A 20,500-nucleotide genomic window follows, 5' to 3' on the forward strand; every position below is an offset into this window, starting at 1 on the left:
CGGTTGGCCGACGCGCCAGGTGCAGCGCGGTTGGCCCCTCCCCTCGGTGGGCCGTACGGGAAACCCTCCTTGTCCGGGGATCTCCCTCCGGACCTGGCAGTGGGAGTGGCTTCCTCCGCTTCCATCTCCTCCTCACTGCCACGGCTCCAGCTCATGGGCTGTCCCGAGCTGCCACCCCGGGAACAGTCCATGTCGCTGGCTGGGGAGCGCTTGAGGGATGAACCCGCCTCTGGACTCCTCACCGTCCCGGCGGACAGTTCCGAGGGGGGAGGGCTCTCCTCCTCCTCCGTGTAGGAGCCCTCGGACGGAGGGTAATCCCCGTTCTCCTCCCCACCGTCTTCCTCGGGGCATGCGGAGCACTCCGACGGGGGGTACTCCTCCTCGTCGCCCTCTTGCTCCTCCCCCTCTTCCTCGCCCTCCTCGACAGGGGGAGAGGGACCTACGGGCGGAGGGAGGTAGTCCTCTTCCTCCGACTCCTCCTCCTCCTCTTCACCGTAGTCGACGGTAGAGACGTCATCTAGCGACGGAGGATAGCCGTCTTCCTCTGACTCCTCCTCCCTACCGTAGTTGACGGTGGAGGCGTCGCATAAAGACGGAGGGTAGCTGTCTTCCTCGTCTTCCAGCTCCTCCTCCTCGCCTGGAGAGTCCCCCTCCCCAAACTCGCTCTCGGGGGTCTTCTCCACCCCACAGAGCGCAAAGGAGCTCACCCGCAGGGGTGAGGGCTCCCTGGATGAAGTGGGGTGGTATGTTCCCCAAAGCCGCACCGCCTCCTGGCGGAGCTTCTCCGCCGCCTCGGGGTCGTGATGCACCCGCGCCTGTCGCAGCAGGGACGCACAGATCGGGTCCAGCTCGAGCTGCGCCAAAGTCGGCGGGGCTTCGCGGCGCGGGGGGGAGGAAGAAGAGCGGTGGTGCCGCTTGCTGGGCTTTTTTCCCTTCTTGGGCTTGCTCTTGTAGCCTGGCATCTTTGTCTCTTGATGGCTCGTCGTTCTGTGACGTTCGGCGAGGGACGAAGGACGAGACAGGAATCCTCCTCTTTTACGTCACTTTTTATTTAAACAAAATTGCGCAATAGCGCACGAGCAACAAACACTTCACACGTAACGTGTAGACATTAGACAACGACGAGCACAGGACACTGCGCGAGCGCACATTAAATAGACAGACCACATTAGCCCCATGTGATTACGAGACGATTCACAGGTGAGACACATTATTCACACAACATAGCCTTCACCACAGAGTTCCGCAGACGCAGACAAAGCACGTGGACAACGTTTACACACGCCCAAAGGGGAGGGGCCGGGGTCCTCAACGTGACAGCTGCTAACCTCAGTTTATCTGTAACCTAGCAACAAGTGAGGTCCTGCAGCCAATAACGGGAAGCTTTGGATATGAATATGTGCGGAAAAGACGGGAAACATGCTCCCAAAAATAATCCTGTTCAACTACAAAATTTATGCTGTAGTAAATAAAAAAAGAACTGCGACATGCAAAACATGTGGAGTCGAGATGCAATCACTTTTTTTTGTTCATACAGATTAGCAAACTTGGCAACATAATGATAAACAATGGCTAAAGTGAACAAAGCTCTCTCCCTCTGTTTATCCCTCCTACCTATTCCATCATCCACTCTGAGTGATTTTTCAGAAAGATTAAAGCATTTAGCAACAACAGCATCTCGGCCATGAAGTGGTCAAGCAGTGCAGAAAAGTGTGAAACACTGCTGATGAATACATCCAGAGCTAATGCAGAGTTCACACATGCTGTTGGAACTGCAAAGATCAGGTCCATGTATTAATGCTGAAGGTGTTAGAATGTGTTATCATAAAAAATTTGTGTAGGTCTAATGTGCACATGTGTACTTCCATGTGCAGTGTTTCTCAACGTTGGCCTTAGGGCGCAGGGTTGAGAAGCAATGATATGGTATACTTTTATAGAAATGAATCTCGTAGCCCACTGAATCAGCTCTGGAACAGAAGATGAAGGGATTTATTGGTGTCACTGGACACTATATGGAGAAAGAAGGGGAGACCTTCAAGTGAAGTCCAGCCTCTTAGCCTGTGACCATTTTAAAGTACCACACACTGCTGAACAAATTTGTGAACAATTTGAGGTCATATGTAATGAGTGCCAAATTAAATAAGAACTGGACTTGATCATTAGTGACAATTCTGCAAACATGCAGTGTTTTGCCTACACATTTCAGTTAGTGGTAGGAGATGGCTTGAAAAGCAAAAGCAGTTACTTCTTTCAAACCTATCAAAAATCAGCTCATTGTTGCACACAAGCACATCACTTAAAGATGTGTTTGAAGCTGAATTTGGGCCAAAGAGGTATCTCTGATGCTGTTCACTCAAGGTGGAACTCAACATTGATAAAAGTGAAGGCAGTCGTCCAGTGTGACCATTAAAAGCTTGGAGATGTTCTCAAAAAGGCCGGACACAAGCATTTGTTGTTCAAATTGAGGGAATGGTATCAGTTAAAGAAGCTGTTATAAATTTTAAAACCCTTTGGAGAAGCAACAGAATTTACACGAGGGGAGACAATCGTCACAGTCAGTTTTCTTGTTCCTTCTGTCCTCCACTCGAAAGTTCTAAAGCTGCAAGGTTTTTTCCTTAAAGGCCTTGAAGTCTCCAAGCTTCCTTCCTTGAAGATTTCATGGAATCTTCATCAATGTCAAAAGGGCCCAGTCACGAAGTACTGCTTCAGGAGTTTGGCGCTATAAGCACTGCTCCGTTTTCAGATCCAGTGTACCTCAGAGAAACATTATACTGTGTGTGTGTGTATATATATATATATATATATATATATATATATATATATATATATATATATATATATATATATATATATATACAGTTGTGATCAAATTTATTCAACCCCCAATGCTGCGAAGGGTTTTATGGAATTCAGTGCACATTTGTAATTGTGTTCATAATGAAATCTTACAAGGACTTGTTAAAGAACTAAATGCAACTAAGATAGCATCAATTTTTTTTGTCATAAAGTATTAAATGGCCTTTTTGTGATTTCTTCATTGACACAATTATTCAACGACTACCACTCCTAAGAACAGAGGTTCATTCCAGTGTTTTCCATCAGGTATTGAAAACATCTGTGGATGTCAACGAGCAGCAATCAAGCATGATAAGCACCAATTAGGCAGATTTAAAAGGACTGTGATACTCAGCTCCTTCTAGACATCTACTGGTGTGTTTCCAAGCATGGTGAAGGCAAGAGAATAGTCCCAGAAGACAAGAGAAGAGGTTATTGCTCTTCACAAGAATGGCAATGGATATAAAAAGATTGCGAAGTTGTTAAATATTCCAAGAGACACTATCAGAAGTATCATTCGCAAGTTCAAGTTAAAGGGCACAGTGGAAACGTTACCTGGTCGTGGCAGAAAGAAGATCCTGGCCGCGACTGCTGTGCGCTACCTGAAGCGTAATGTGGAGAAAAATCCCCGCGTGACTGCTAAGGAACTGAAAAAAGACCTGTCAGATGTGGGCACTGAAGTTTCAGCTCAGACAATAAGGCGCGCACTGCATAACGAAGACCTCCATGCCAGAACGCCCAGACGCACCCCCTTGCTGACTCCAAAGAACAAGAAAAGTCGACTGCAGTATGCCAAAAGTCATGTGGACAAGCCACAAAGGTTTTGGGACAGTGTACTGTGGTCAGATGAAACTAAATTGGAACTGTTTGGGACAATGGACCAGCGCTATGTTTGGAGAAGGAAGAACCAGGCTTATGAACAAAAGAACACCTTGCCTACTGTGAAGCATGGCGGGGGGTCAATTATGCTTTGGGGCTGTTTTGCTTCTAATGGTACAGGAAAGCTTCAACGTGTGCAGGGTACCATGAATTCCCTTCAGTACCAGGAGATCTTGGAGGAAAATGTGATGGAGTCAGTCACAAACCTGCGGCTTGGGAGACGTTGGACCTTCCAACAGGACAATGATCCGAAGCACACATCCAAGTCCACTAGAGCATGGTTGAACATGAAAGGCTGGAACATTCTAGAGTGGCCATCGCAATCACCAGACTTAAATCCAATTGAGAACCTCTGGTGGGACCTAAAGAAGGCAGTTGCAGTGCGCAAGCCTAAGAATGTGACTGAACTGGAGGCTTTTGCCCATGAAGAATGGGCTAAGATACCCATAGGTCGCTGCAAGACACTTGTGTCAAGCTATGCTTCACGCTTGAAAGCTGTCATAACTGGAAAAGGATGTTGTACTAAGTACTAAAAAATAATGTCACTAGGGGGTTGAATAAAACTGATAATGATGTGAGCACAGTAAAGACATTTGTGGTTATTCCATCATAAATATTATGTTATGTTTGTCTAATTTATAAGTGCCTCTTTGATATAATTGTAAATAAGATGACTGAAATGATCAAAATCAATGTCAAACTGGCCAAAACACTTTATTTCAGTGGGGGTTGAATAAATTTGATCACAACTGTATATATATATATATATATATATATATATATATATATATATATATATATATATATATATATATATTAGTGTTGTCAATAAAATCGATACGGTACAATACTTGTTTCTCCAAGTATCGATTCTTTTTACATAAAATGCGCTTTCGTTTGACCCACCCAAGCTTCCGTAATGCACAGAACAGTTTGTAATGCTAAAATGGCAGCTAAAGCAAACGCAGTGTGTTCGCAACCCATCTTAAAGCCTGGTTTAAGCCTGGTTTATACTTTGTACGTCACTTTCAAGGTCCAGTTCAATATTTCCCAGCATGTTAAACTTAAGTTAAATATTTATACATATACTCGAAATGATTTGAAATAATTCGCTTTTTTATCACATTATTTAATGGTTGTTTATTTTCAAAACGCCCAATCTTAACGTCTTCACGTTCTGTCATGTTTCGTCCTGGTTAACATAATACAAGAGAACTGTTCAGTCAGACTGTTGTGAAACGAAGTATATTTGTTGTGAAACGAAGTAGTTACAATTTCAAGCATTTTCAAGTACTTTAGCCTAAATTTATAATTTATAATTTTTAGCCTAAATAATATAAAAAGGTAAAATAAAACAAACATAACTTACGTTAATAGAATGTAAAAACAGGGACAACAGTTTTAATGGGATCATTCATCTGGCAGCGATGGCAACTTTTGACCTAAAAAAAAATGGAGAACAAGTGGTTTTTAAAATGCATCCTAAATAAGGGAGTGTAATATAATCAAAATATTGCAATAGTCCTATGATCTATTGATTACTAAAACAAAAATTAACCTTTTTTGCTTATTATGTAACGATCGGCATTTACACTTAATTTACTTACTAACAATTAAGTTAATGAAGATGTTCACAGATAACTTAATACATTTAAGTGGAAAATTTGTGGAAAACAAGTATAGGTAACTTAAACCTGCCTTTAAGCATGAAGCTGGAAGATGCTAACTATATTCTCACCCGGTCTCTGCTCCCCACGATGGAAGCAAACTCACCTTTCAGGAAATAATCCTGCAAAATCAAATAGCAAACATATTTAATAACTGATTAGCCTGCACAGATAAAAAAAAAATAACTATTAACTATTTTACCTGAACGGCATGATAGAATTCGAAGGTTTTCATTTTTGCAGATAACAAAACACGACCACGTAGCCAACTACTTTACAACACTCTCAAAGAAGAGCGTCGTAAAATAGAAAGGGCAGGATAAATTGTATGACATACAATTCCGCGCGTGCACAGTCAACATTGGGCAGAAAAGACTTACATTCTAGCAGTTTCCACACATAATAATTCTACAACAATCACTCTGCCTCTAATTGTAGTCCGTAATCAGTTAAATATTTCGCTAGAATATTATGGCTTAACTGCCATGAAAAGCTGTATCATACTAGGGTGGGTTTCCCGAAATGTTCGTAGCGCTAAGTACTTGAGTTCACAATTGAATGGAGCTGAAATTACAAAATTACGTTACATCTGGTGACTTGGCTAGGACTCGTTTAAGACTTGAGACTTGACTCAAGACTGCCTTTTATTGACTTGGAACTTGACTCAGGACTTGATTGTCAAGACTTGAAACTTCCTTGTTACTTGCAGCTTAGTGACTTCCCATGTTTGCTACCTTGTAATATTACCTAATTGATGTCAAATAGTAGGGTGCAAACACAGAAAACAAATTGGGAATCAATCTTATAATTCTTTATCATCCTTCCCTGAAGGTAAAACAAGATAGGCTGGTTGTATGTTCGAGTATTAATAATTAATCTTAGCAATATAGCTTGTGCCTCAACATGAGGGAATCTGGCAGGTTTAATAAGCTGCTAGCCCAGAGCCAGTCTCTTTTTTTTGTGTGTGTGCAAAGCTGAAGTTTGAGCTTCTTTTCTAAATGTGGAAAGAGTGATGCTGCTGTCTTCGAGCTGATAAGAACAAATGAATCATTCATGGAATACTTCAGACACTGTCCCCATGGTTCACGTCAATGTCGTCTGCACACACTTCACACTTTTCACAGAGTGACAGAATGTCCCAAATAAGTTAAGGCAACATTTGTTTTTAGCAACTCGTCAATTCATGCCCACATTCTCCACTTGTTTTTATACTGATATGTTTTTAATATATAAAAACCTGCGACAGCAGTACTGAACTCTGATTGTGAGATAGCACTGCAAAGCTGTGTGTTTACAAGTGTTACATCCACATTCTAAAAAGCAGGACCACCTTGCTTTCTCACACCTTACTGTCAGAATATAGTTGCTGGCAGAAGAAATAATTTCTTACTGATCTCAGACTAGCTTTGTCATTTCTCTTACAAAGTGTTGGGTTTGGTAGCCTGTTTACTGGGGTATATCTGATTTTTTTTCTTATATAAAAAGACATGTAATAGCTACCATGAATGTGAAGAAAGTTTATGCATGCTAACACTAATGTTAAATCTGAAATGGGCTCCCCTTTAGCTTTGTCGTTAGCATGTTGTGGTTTTGTAAACAGTAGCCTGTTGTTTTTGGTTTGCCTAATGAGTACTGCGGTAAAGGGGCGTGGACTTTGATACCTGAAACAGACTGAAATGGGGAATAGTTGTTCTTAGTTTTTAATGTTACAGCCATTTATTTCTCAATAACTGATTAGCGCAGCGTATGCTTATGAACTGTACAACTGCTCTTCCGTATGTATTTCAGTGGAGATGTAATGGTTTCAGGAGGGCTTTTAGTTTAATATCTAATTGTCAAGACAGTTTTAATAAGCACTGAACCATGGAGGATCTTAATGGAACATGTTTTGTCAGCTGATGTTGGAGGTCAATATTAACATATTAATGGAATATGTAAATAAGGCCTCTCGTTTGCACCATAAGAAGGTGCAGATGCACCGATGGTGAGTATGCAGACGGTGCGCTTCAAAACTGTTCATAAACCGGACAGCTAAACAAACAAGGGCTGTTCATCTGTGTTTTCTTCTAAGACACATCAGTAGATTCATTTATAACATTTAGCACTTTGATATTGTGGAGGAGACAGTGGAAGTGGTCTGGATCAGTTCTAAATCTCACAGTTTGGGTGCAGCTCAGAGGGTCAGTGATGGCAAGAACAGTGGGAACCAGGGGTGTGTGTATGTGTGTGTGTTGGGACACAGTTATCTTCTTCTATAGTTTCTGGCTGCCCTTGCGAGAATTACTTTTAATGCCACATTTAATGACTTTATCGAGTCAGCAAATTTCTTTTTTCTTCTCCATGAAAATGATTCTCTGCAACTTGCGATCATTAAAAATTTATATTAATTTAAATTGCGTATCAACATTGTAGCAACACTGCAATTTGTACTATATGGTTGTGGTGTCTGAGGCATTAAGTATATACTGGACACAACAGAAACGAGCAAACCTGAAAGATTGTATTGATTTGTTTATTGTGGTATTAACCTTTTGGAGAGATTAAAATTTGCCTCATTTTTCTGCTTTCTTTGGGAATCCAAATTGTGCACATGCTCACCCACTCCCACACACACAGAGGGCATGTGGCAAGATTATCTTTTTTCAGTATGTGTGTGTGTGTGTGTGTGTGTGTGTGTGTGTGTGCGCGCGCAAGCTGATTGACTGACTGATCCTATTTTGCATTCCTCCACAGTCGTGAATTAACACTGCTCTGTCTCTCACAGGGATGAAAACTGTCAGCATTATCTCTCCTCAGCACACAGTTGACCTAGTTAATACCATGAATGCATATATTTAAGAAAACTCCTTCTCTTTCATCAATTCTTGCAGAACATGAGCAATACCACAAAGCACCTTTTTTTGTTGTTGCCGCATTCAGCATTTGTAATGAATGATCTCCATGTCGCATTCTCTGAGGTGACTTGGTCCTACAGTGAGAGACTATACTACATGGGCTGTGTACCTGAATGGCGTTGTTATTACAAATGAAGGCCATCTGACCTGTACGTGTGAAACTGCTCATGGCGTATACACCATATTTCAAAACGAAATAAATTGGAATTACTTCAAATGCAACGTCACACCAACAAATCGTCCCATTTCCCACCGAATAAGTCAATTCACAACCATTTCATGTGCAATAATTAATCCGACAAAAATGCTTGGTATGTGTCCTACATTTGCACCTCAGCGCTGTCGTTGGTGCCCAGAATTCAGCGCGACAGGTGAGCTGAGAGGGGGGTTGGAGAGCACACTCAGCAGAACACCGCTACTGAAGAACGATTCTCAAGAATCTCATCCACGTTCCACTTTCTACCTCGGATTCAGGTGCTGTCACCACACAACTAATGTTGAGTGTGTGTGTGTGTGTGTGTGTGTGTGTGTGTGAGTGTGGGAGAGTGTATGGTCGCTGGGAGTCTGAAGTACAGAAGGAAGACAGAGCTGCGGGTGAGCGCGCGTGGGACTCTGCGATACGTAGAAGTAATTAGTCACACCATTTGCTCTGCTTCCTTGTTGCGATTCACATAATCCACCTTTCTGTAGAAGAAAAGATGGCTGCAGATGGAGACACCACAAGCTACATTCTGGTTCTTTTGCAAGTCATCAAGTCTAATTAATGAATGTAGCCAGAGGGTTTTCAATTATTTGACAGATTTTTCAATTATGTCTGTTACGGTGGGAGACTTAAAAGCAGATTTAGAATTGTGTCAGAGGTCTTGAGTGGGGTGTCTCCTGAGTGGAAAATCTGACTGTAAAGTGGCTAGCAGCATGTTTCTAAAAAAATAGATGTAACACAATACAATATAAAGGCTTGCGTCGTTCCTCCCCACCACCACCATTTTAACTAATTACTACAGGAAAATATAGATTTTGTTTTATTTGTGACTTCTCACTGATGGGTTATTCTCCAAATCTGTTAGTTCTCTATTATCATCACTCACCACAACCAGATTACAAATTATATTAAAAAAAAATTATATGCATTCATTTATTATTAGCTTAATTTATTTTTCTTTTGTGTGCCATGTGATTGGTGAAGAGCAGGAGGTTATGACACTATTGTGACGCAGGCTGGGTGAAGGACGAGACACGAGTCTCGACAGACGTCACTTTTAATATTTAGACACAGAGATAACGCTTATAGCGCACGTGCAACACTTAAACACACACACAGAGTGTAAACTTTAGACAACGACGAGCACAGGACACTGCGCGAGCGCACATTAAATAGACAAACCACATCAGCCCCATGTGATGACGAGACGAGCCACAGGTGAGACAGATTATCACGGGACGAAACCACACCCACGGAGATCCACTGATGTAGACGAACAGACGCGGACGACGTTAACACACGCCCAAAAGGGAGGGGCCGGGGTCCTCAACGTGACAACTATTAGGATGTGAACATTAACATAAAGACGACTCCAAGCATCTGGGATTCTAGGTAGAGGATCCCAAACTAATCATTTGGAATAAGTGCCAAGTATCTCCCCACCATTAGGGACTATAGTTCAGCCACCATGCAAGTATAAGAGGTTGAAGTGCTTTGCTCAGTGTTCCATAAGTCAACATTGAGGATGAAATTGTTAAGAAATAGGTAGGAGTTGTTGTATATCATGTGTATTTAATGGAGAAGAATGACTTTGTTGAATTTCCCAAGGACATCCATGAGTCAAGAAGATTTAGGCAGACATACTGTTGGGCGGTATACCAGTTTGCACCGAAAACCGGTGTTTAATTTTGTTATGATAAGAATTTTTCATATACCGGCCACACCAGTTTAAATAGCCTAAATATGTCCAGAACGCAGCACGGCCATTAATTGTTTCTCAAGGGATGCTTTTTATTGCTGCACCACTAAGCAAACATGGATGCTGCACTCGGCGCGCTCACTCTTCCTCTCTCTACAAAGCTACGAGAACCTTCTGCTTTAGAGGATTTCTCCCAGTCAAATCAGAATCAACACAGTACCTGATACGAACTAGAGGCACGCAAACATGGAGCGCTGGCTAGAACGCAAATCTCCATCATCTGGAATTGAACCAGCTCAGAAAATATCACCGGAACCCGAGCGGACTAGCACAAACAGCAGCGGCGATGACGTTGTAGTGCCTGCTGCTTGCATGTGCTAAATGAAATTGAGCACTTTCTTCTTTGATTTACAACTTTGACCTACCACCTGATTCAATTTTTTGCTCCGCCCCCTGACGGGTGAAGAAAAATATACAGAAAAGTCGCACCTCAGTACCGCATCGTTCAAATCGTGGAGAAAAAAGTAGCGGCTTATAGTCCGGAAAATACGGTAATTGATTTGGACTTTGTTTGACTGACTGTAACAAGTCCAGACACATCAGTTAGTTGATTTTAGTGAAGTATTTTTTCCTGCAAGTTTTTTGACGTTTTTGACATTGACAAGCTGTGCCCAAGATCATTGGAAAAACATATACTGTAGCTGAGTGTAAAACTCACCTCCACAAAGCCATGTTCATCTTTAACTTCTGCCTTGATAGATTTGCATGGATTTGTGTGTGTGTGTGTGTGTGTGGGTGTGTGTGTGTGTGTGTGGGAGAGAGAGGTATCTTTACAGTAATTAGAAAGTTTATGGAAATATGTCACATATTTCTAATTTTGAACTGACCCAAAGGAAGAAGGTTCAAGGAAGTCCCCTTGTTTTGGGTCTTTTTCTTTGAACACCCGGCTCCTTTTCATAACAAAGGTGTGGATAATAAACCTTTTGCGAAGCAAATGACTAAGCACGTTGTTGGATTAGAACAGTTTCCTGTGGGTGGCTTGACTGCTTCACTAACAGTAGTTTTAAAGAGCACTTTTCCAGCGTCAATTTTACTTCACCAGTCATAGGAGGTGGCCTGAAGAGACCGATAATGTGTTATGAAAGATGAAAATGCCCATGGAAATGTCAAAACAGCTAAGAGAATTATAAAGGACTAACTTCTGCTCTCAGGTCCCACTGCAACTCTGTTTTGTAGGCTTGATGTCTCAATACTAAAAATCACAGTTAAATGTTGTCCCCCATTAACATGTCCGCTTTTATACAAATTACCAAATTTGTGCCCCATACAGTACAGCTATATTGTATATACAGACACATATATGTAGACCCCACCCCAATTTATTGTACTTTTTACCAACCCTAAATTGTTGATACTGTTCAAAAGTTCAGCATACAGCTAGCCACTATATTTTAAATGGAAAGACGTGTTTTATCTTGTCAGCATGTCCCACAACACGATGACCTTCCCTGAGGGACCTTGCGGCCCTCCCGTGTACCAGGCCCAACCTGCTCCCTCTTGCCCAGTCCTGATGAGATATTTTAGCTGATTAGACAGGCCTTTCACAAGGAGGATTAAAGCTGGAGATAGTGCATGAAGGAACGAGAGAGAGGAGTGGGAGGTTAAAAAAAGTGGTGGGGGTGGTGGAGGGGTGGGCAGTAGGCTGAGAGTTGTTCCAGAGAAGCAGCAGGATACAGCTTCACAGAGAGAGGGGAGCATGCTGGGTACATCCCCCCCTCCCCAACACTACCCCCCCGCACTCTCTCAGCTCGGCGCGAAAAAGCTTGTTCCTCCGTTTGTTTGCACGAGTCGGCGCGTCTAATGCGATCAGCAGAAGCGAGAGGACGAGCGGGTGCGCTGAAGAAATAAACAGAAGAGCGCAGGATGGACAAAGTGAACCGGGTGCTGAACGTGGTGAGGCGGATGTCTCCTAGGAAGAGGGAGAGGGACTTCCAGTGGGAGGCGGAAAGCCCTGAGACCTGTGAGGAGAGCCTCTGCTCTCTGAGCCTCTGCATCAGTGGTAAGACCACCGTGGGAAAACTTTCTCCCTTTTCTCTGTCTCATACTCAACTCTCTAATACTCTCGTCATTATACCAACATGGTTTTAATAATAACTTTGACCTGTGGCGGTGTGGGAAAAGGAGCAGGGTCTCTCTCTCTCTCTCTCTCTCTCTCTTACACACACACACACACGGGCTCGTTGCAGAGTTCCTGATCCTCCAGGGTGGGAGGGGAAGCCGACACTTAAATTTAATGCTGAAGAGAACATTGATACTTTCATACAACTCACCATATTCAAATAAAATTGCTTGAGAAGTTAAAATATATAGATTGTGATTTATGTTTCTGTCTGTGCTTGTGTATGTTTATGTATATTTCAACATTGTCCCCATTTCTGAAACTCAATGCCTTTGCATTCAGTCTTCACTGTCTGTGCATTTTACATATTGTCTCAGTTTCTGAAATCAATGCTTGTGCACTGATTAAAGCAATTACACAAAACTGGATAAAACATCTAATCCACATTAGTCAGACTTGGTACCTTTTGAATGGTATGGCAGCTATTTCAGTAAAGGACAGCTTGATAATGCTACTCAGGTTGCTCAGGTTACTCTCATGTGAGCTCTTGTGTCAACGTCTATCAGCAGATGCTCCGACAGTGGCGCAGTGGCACTTAAGATCCTCTGCTGGTGGTCTCATTTGTGCCCATTAGCACCACTTACTTACTGTGTTTGGTGTCACCATGGGACATTGGCTGAAAAATTGAAACTCCCACTTAAATTGCATGCTTAAGTTATATAGAATTTTATATATAGCGGTTCTCCTAATACTCCCTTTAAGCAGGTCTGGCTTGTACTTGAACTTTCAATAACCATTTCTGTTCTGCTACATTCATAAAACTTATATTAATAATCATAAATATGCATCAGTCCCCCTGCAGGAGCATTTGTTGTGTATGTCCTTTACATTCTGTACTGATGTATTTCACACCTATCATATCTAAATTTCCCTGACCAGTAACACTTCCAAAAATAAAGATGTACTGTTGTCATCATGTGCAGAGACACAACACACTGCATCTCAATCGGGTCATTCATTTTAAATTCAAATTGACTCAAAAATAGATTACATTGTGTCACATTTGATATATTATTCAGAACCAGGCTTAACATATTCAGCAGTCTCAAAGGCCTTTAAGCTGCTTAATGGGTTTCGCTTTTATTCCTAGTTTAGGTTGTTCAGCTCTCGTATGGCAGTATGTAATTATCAACAGTGAAATGTAATTAGGTCTCAGTAATAATGAGGTGTGCATGAACATATATGCTGCAGTTGGTGTGTAGACTTGGACACTTTAGGCTGGTCTTGATAAACATTCTACCCCGAGTCTGATTAGCTTTACACCACCTGAGTCTGATTAGCTTTACACCACCTGAGTCTGATTACCTTTACACCACCCGAGTCTGATTACTTTTACATAACCTGGCAGACTCTCTTGTCCCTAGTGACTTACAGAAGTAATTTGTAGTCTCTATTAAATCCATGTCCTCATGAGACAATAAATGCTATAGTTGAAAAAAATCTAGTTAAATCCTTTTTTGAGGTTGGTGAAGTCTTTGGTGTTGGTTGCCATATCATATATGTTGATGTCACTGTAAAATTTCTATAGAATCGCAGAAGGTGGTGTGTGTCCATAATGCGTGGCTTGAAATTGTCAACATCATGGTGGCAATCTCAAACCTAAAGCTCTTGGCTACTTTAAAAAAATCTATTGATTTTGTGCCTTTAAGGAATATATTGTTCATCCTTAACCCTGTCAAACTGTATGATCAAAAGTTCTTGACGAGAGCTCCGTGTTTGTCCACAAGAACCATTCCCCCATTTGGCAAATTGGCTAAAATTGGTTTGTGTCTCAGCTATAAGCAAGACATAACCTCTCTGATTTACTGAACACATAATTGAACCCAGGTACGTGCATATGATTTCCTAGTTTTGCCTTGTGTACCTGGCACATTGTCACACTAATAGCAGCCACATAAGCAGCACTAGTCCTGGTGATAGCTGATTCCCTATGCTGTGGGAGCAGCTTACGTTTCTAGAACTTGCCATGTGTTAAAATAGATCTCGTTTTTAGCCAGCAGAGGGCTACAAAGGGGCAAAGAGTGCCCACATTTATTGTAACTTGCAATAGGTATTTGTGATGATTGAATCTCAGGGGATGGAATGATCTTCTTGAACTTCCAGGCAGGATGCCAAATATCTGCCCCTCACCCGTCCTTCTGCAGGGGTCCCCAATGCCCAGGAAGCATTGACCTACTCTCAATCCACATAATAAGATTAGACTCTGGCATTTCTCTGTAAGCCACTTCAGAAACGTTTGACAAAGGAAAAGTTTGGGAATGCTAAGGATTTCCTACACTATACTATTCCAAGTTATACCACTGTGTGTGGTGAAAGTATGCAGTCTGTAGTGCAGTATGCTATATCTTTGGATGTATGACTTTGGGCAAATTTATAATGCTTGTGCATTGGGGTTTCTCCTAATGAAAAAGCCCAGCTGTAATTTAGAGGAATGAATGCTCTGTAAGACTGAACATGAAGATGCAGAGAGATGTAGAGTTGATTACTAGCTAATATTTCATATCCACACCTTTAAAAATATAACATGTTGCTGCTGGGCTTGAAATTATTAGAAAGATTTTGATCTGCGGCGAAGATTCAAATGCCTGAAGGCATGAAAGGTGAGGGCGCCCCCCTCTCAGGCCATCTTTATGATCACCTAGGATGCAGGGGAATGCTGACACACACAAAAAAGGGCACAGCTATTTTAATACCATGCCATTGATTTTGTTTTAGAGGTTTAAATATTTAATAGAGCTGATGTTTCTGCTTTATCATACTAGAGTGTGAGGAAAGGAACCCACAATTACCACTATTTTATTTTTTATTGTGCGTGTTAGCATGTTTACCTTTGCTGTGTCCAGACTGCACATGCTATATGTTGTCTGTGCTTGCGAGCTAAAGTGATTCTACAGAACTTGGATTATGAATCTAATCAATTAATCAAGTCTTGCTTTTTTAATGGCACTAAGGGTCCTAGGGAAGCTTGATGTAGTTGCACTCTCTACTGTCACTACTTTTGCCTGGGTAAATTAGGTTTAGGTTTAGGTTGAATGCTTGGCAAGATTGGCAAAAGAACCTGCCGGACTTGAGGGTATCTTGAGATTTGAGACTGAAGGTCCCTCCTGACCTACATTAGTCTGAGCATGTCTGATTATGTGTCTTAGGAGATTCCTCAGACACATAGATACTGACACATATTTGGTTCTGTGGAAGTGAAGTGGTAAGCCCACACTTCAGTTACGCGCTGCTCAAACGAACCTGATCTACAGTGATGCCGCCTCTACACAAGACCCCGCATGTTGAATATTTTATGACAGATGCTGACAAACGGTGAGATAAATGTGAGAAGCAGGCAACATTTGCAGAGTTAGCTGCAGTTGTCAGCGGGTCACCCAGTGTATTTGTACCCTATCTAAAGTATGTCACACCATCTTGATAAAAATGGGGTTTTTTTTTGTTTTGTTTTTTTTTTGTTTGTTTTTTTTTTGCAACGATGGTGGTAAGGAGGAGGAGCAGAATCAGCTGGTGCATCCTGAGACTGTAAGTCAGCAATATTTGTAGGAAGAGTTTAGGTAGAGACAAGATCATAACCAGTGCGGAAAGAAGAATGTTTGTAGCAAATTGGAAAGGGGCAAACTGATTATCTCTTGGACCACCTTCTATTGTCAGAAGTTATAATATTACTCCAAGGTTTGGATCACACTGAACCTTCTTGGTTTGCTTGTCTGGTAAAAGTCTGCCTGGGGGAGTTTTGCTTGCCATTGGGAGTTTCTCTGAGCAAACATAGTGAGAAAAGATGTTTGGTGTAGCATCTCAACACTTCTGGCTACAGACTCATTTGCAAATGCTTGACTGTGTAATTCTGTCTTGACTAACTGTATCCAGCTTCTGCAGAGTGAAATTAGGTCACAGCACTTGCCTTTTTCTGCTTTTCTCTCACTCTTTCTTCCTCTATCTCCTTAACTTCCTTGTACTAACAATTATTTTGTATATGCATGGCCTTGAGGTGTGCTTTTCATGCAGTTTCTAGCACAGGCTGCTTTAGAAACTTATTAGCATAGAAGTAGTGAAATCCTATCTGCACTTAATGACCCTCTGAATATTCATTGGTGTGAAATTATCCTGCTTTTCTCTCAGGCAGTCCCGAATGCCTTTTTTAGGCTCTGGAGCTTAGGTACTAATCAACAACAAATATCCAGAGCTTTGCTGGATGTATTTCTGTTTCAACAACAAAACATTTATTAGCCATAACAGCAGGCCTAGCAGTTTAATACTCTGACCGTTTTCTGGCAGATCTGATGTTTTCAATTACCACAGTACAACAAATGAAAAATAAATAAACAAAAAGGGCAGGCCTTCATGGCATAAGGCTTGAATGTTTCAGTGCCAGTCCTGAATTTTTTTCCACCTAAAGCTTATTACGGTAGTGCGATTTAGCACCACTGACACCATTTTAAAACCAGCGGTAACACATGTGGTTTAGATAACACCTAAACCTTGGTCATTTTTGAGTTTATAAGTAAAAAATCAAAAGCCATGCATGATAGGCTATCCTATTTTAAAATACATCAAGTATAATAGCCAAACAACCACCTGTTGGGTTTCATCACATCCCTTCAGACTGTAGAGTGTGTCATGTTTTCCATAAGAGACAATGTAAAATATACCTGCACTGGGAAAACCAAACTGAAACATTGACCACTGGGTACTGGTGGCCTGACTGTTTATCGCATCATAGTTTATCGCAGGCTGCTGTCTGATGCTGTATTATAGATCAGGGACCAAGATTGAAAATACCGCAGTAAATCACAATCAAGTTGCAGCCATGCTGCCGTTGTCTGGTCAGCTTAAAGCGTTTCCAAACAGCTGAGCTATTTTGCTGTCCCTTTGATGTGGCCAGAGTGAACTGAAATGTGGCATTGTGAGATGAGATGGTATTTCACAATTTAATAGCACAATTAAACAGTATTGTAATAGTACATATACACAGGATTCATTGAATTAGGCCCACCATAACACCTCCATAAGACTGGCCTGGCCTCACTACTACTACTACTACTACACACACACACACGCGCACACACACACACACACACACACACACACACACACACACACACACACACACACACACACACACACACACACACACACACACACAGACATACACTCTTTTAAACCAAGCCACTATGCCACCAGCAAATACAACCCATAAAATCTATGATGGCCTTCCCAGTGACTAAGATAATACCCAGCCCCACTAGCACAAATAATGTGAACTTTGTGCTGCCAATTCCACATATACTACAATATAGTACAAAATTTGCTGTTTGCCTTTGTTGAAAGCTGAATAGGACAATATTTGGGTCCAGACCTACAGACACTAATTTAGTACAGAGCAGCAATATTGTCACACTTTCCACTGCCACATATCCTCTGTGATGTTGCGTGAAATACGTCTGTGATGATGCATATCAGCAATGTTGAATTGTCTTCATTTGTTTCCTAATGATGCCACATCTGAGCAGAATTCAAGAACATTTAGGGAATAGTCAATTTTTCAACTTAATCTATGTTTACTACTTCTGTAGCATATGGTCAATTTCCACAGACAGTACATTTATGACAGAAAAGAACAAGACTTGTTGGCTTCAGATGAGTTTGTTTTTCATTATATGTACGTTGTGACTCAACAGATTTTCTGTTCTTTTCCTGTTCTAAACTGACTTGAGGCATAGCATTATGTTGGTTTTGCAGGTCTTTCTGCTAGGTTTGCATCTCAAAAGAATTTTTAAACCTTTGAGAATATATTAAAAATACATCAAATCTGTTTTTCACCAGACCTCTCACTTGAAAGCATGACTTCTTATGTCAGATATGCAAATTTGCTCAAGTTCCAAAAGATGAATCTAAAGTTCAAAAACCTTTCAGTTAGCACATTCATTCTGTTCTCACAGTGCTCAGTTAAGACTTCCAGGATTATGTCAATGCTTTATTAGGCCATTATGAAAATTATTTTGAGTGCAAAGTTTGGTAGTAACATGTAGGGGTTTTAGTTAAGATATTTAATTTATGATATATAATATTTACCTGCTTGCCTACAACCATGGACGGAAGCAGGTGCAGAAGAAGGACTAATGTGCATAAAAACGTAATGAATGAAGTATATACAGTGCCCTCCATAATAATTGGCACACCTAGTTAAAATGTGTTAAAATACATTCTTTTTTAAATTTCAGAAGCATAATCTCACTCTGAAAAAATGAAGAAAAAGCAACCTTCAACTCAAATGAAAAAAAAGAAAAAATCCTGACTAAGAAATAATTATTTCCCATAAAATTACCTGTTCCACAATTATTGCCACCCCTGGTGTTAGTACTTTGTGCAAACTCCTTTTGCCAACAAGACAGCAATTAATCCTCTCCATAATTCTCCCATCTTCATAAGATGGGAGAATACAGAAAGAGGGATTTTTGCCCATTCCTCTTTGTAAAACCTCTCTAAATCGTCCAGAGTCCTGGGTCGTCTCCTATGCACTGTCTTCTTCAGCACACCCCACAGGTTTTCTATTGGGTTGAGGTCTGGGGACTGAGATGGCCATGAGAATAACTTGATTTTGTGCCTTGTGAACCATTTTGAGTATAATTGGCCACTCTATAAACCCTAATAAGTTAAGTTTACTCAAATCATTTGAGAATTAGTTGCCTCAAATGAATTAAAGTTTTCAAAACTCATTTTTTTTTGGTAATTTGTAATACTGAATTGAGTTGAACAAACGCATGTCTTTAAGTTCAACAGACAAACCCTAAGTACTTTACACTCAATATGGACTGCACCATGTCATAGTAACTCTTGCACAACTGATTTGTGTAAGTTTAATGAAATTATTATAAAACGTTGACACTCGTCAAAATATGCACATTGTACTGGTTTATACCAAAAATATTCTAAATTCAGGTGGCACTAATATTACAACTGCAAAACATCCAGAAGTCAATGGCATCAAATATTATTTATTGGAAAAGAGCAGCAGTTTCATAAAACTGAAAAAAGTGAAAGCAACTCACAAAACTCCAAGTTGTGCAAATACAAAATTTGGTTGATGTTACACTTAAAATTAAACTTCAAAGTGAAGAAACTGGAAAATGAATAAATTCTGGTGCAATCACAACATAACCCACAAGATATGTAGTGTTGCATACTTGGTACAAATATTTAAATATACTGAGCTTTTTATCTGTCATTCCAGGAACTGTGCATACAATCTTTAAAATAAGACAGTGTTGATATACAGCCACATTTATTCATACCAGTCAGGGCCGGCGCTAGAACAAATACAGTGGTGGGGGGGAGTAAATTGTAAGCGGGGGGGGGGGGGGGGGGGGGGTAACGATTGTTGAGCGGGCGAGGGGGCGCCATGTAGCGATTGCTGTAAAATAAATGGGTCTTATTTTTTACATTGAGGGGGCGGGACACCTCGCCTGAGGGGGCGACGCCCCCTTTTGCCCCCCCCCGTGGTGCCAGTCCTGATACCAGTACTTTTCTTTTGTTTTTTTTTTTTTTTTATAAGACATCACCGAGACATAAAGTTTAAAAATTGAGGGTTTGCAAAGAAAATATGAACTATGACCTTACATGAATTATTCCCTGCATTAATCTGTTGAACGCTGCACCAAAGTGGCTGATGAAAATATTTTCTCTTATTAGTCAACAAGAAGCTTTCAGTTGTAGTGCAGAGAGAAGCAGACATGAAGCATAAACAGTAATTCTGAAAATTAACTGAACATACACATTCAAGAAAAAATGTTAACTATAAATTTGCAGTGCCCAATGAAAAACATGTATCTCAAAAATATAAATTTAAGCAAAAATCTTTTATTCCAAATAATTTGGTGTATTTCTATTGGTTGGTTCATCCTAAATTATTTATGTAGTATAAAGACCAATTGCTCTGGGATGCCCTCCTCCATCACAGGGAGTTTGATGGGTGCCCCCCTCCATCACAGGGAGTTTGATGGGTGCCCCCCTCCATCACAGGGAGTTTGATGGGTGGCCCCCTCCATCACAGGGAGTTTGATGGGTGCCCTCCTCCATCACAGGGAGTTTGATGGGGGGCCCCCTCCATCACAGGGAGTTTGATGGGTGGCCCCCTTCATCACAGGG

At 41.2% G+C, this 20,500-nt stretch overlaps 1 protein-coding gene across 6 annotated transcripts in view; it reads left to right on the plus strand.

Annotated features, from left to right (window-relative positions):
- The window catches only part of grip2b (glutamate receptor interacting protein 2b), a 186,448-nt gene that overhangs the window by 45,637 nt on the left and 120,311 nt on the right, over positions 1-20,500 (plus strand). For 2 of the 6 annotated variants that reach the window (XM_077008417.1, XM_077008433.1), the window contains exon 1: positions 11,965-12,235. The exons of 2 other annotated variants lie outside the window; for them this stretch is intronic. In XM_077008417.1, the coding sequence (XP_076864532.1) occupies positions 12,100-12,235 (136 nt within the window). In that variant the 5' untranslated portion in view covers positions 11,965-12,099. Of the gene's footprint in view, positions 1-11,964; positions 12,236-20,500 lie in introns of those variants that run through there. 2 more of the 6 variants (XM_077008408.1, XM_077008424.1) reach the window with 1 other exon arrangement.

This window comes from Brachyhypopomus gauderio, chromosome 1, assembly GCF_052324685.1.
Source record: "Brachyhypopomus gauderio isolate BG-103 chromosome 1, BGAUD_0.2, whole genome shotgun sequence".
NCBI lineage: Eukaryota > Metazoa > Chordata > Actinopteri > Gymnotiformes > Hypopomidae > Brachyhypopomus > Brachyhypopomus gauderio.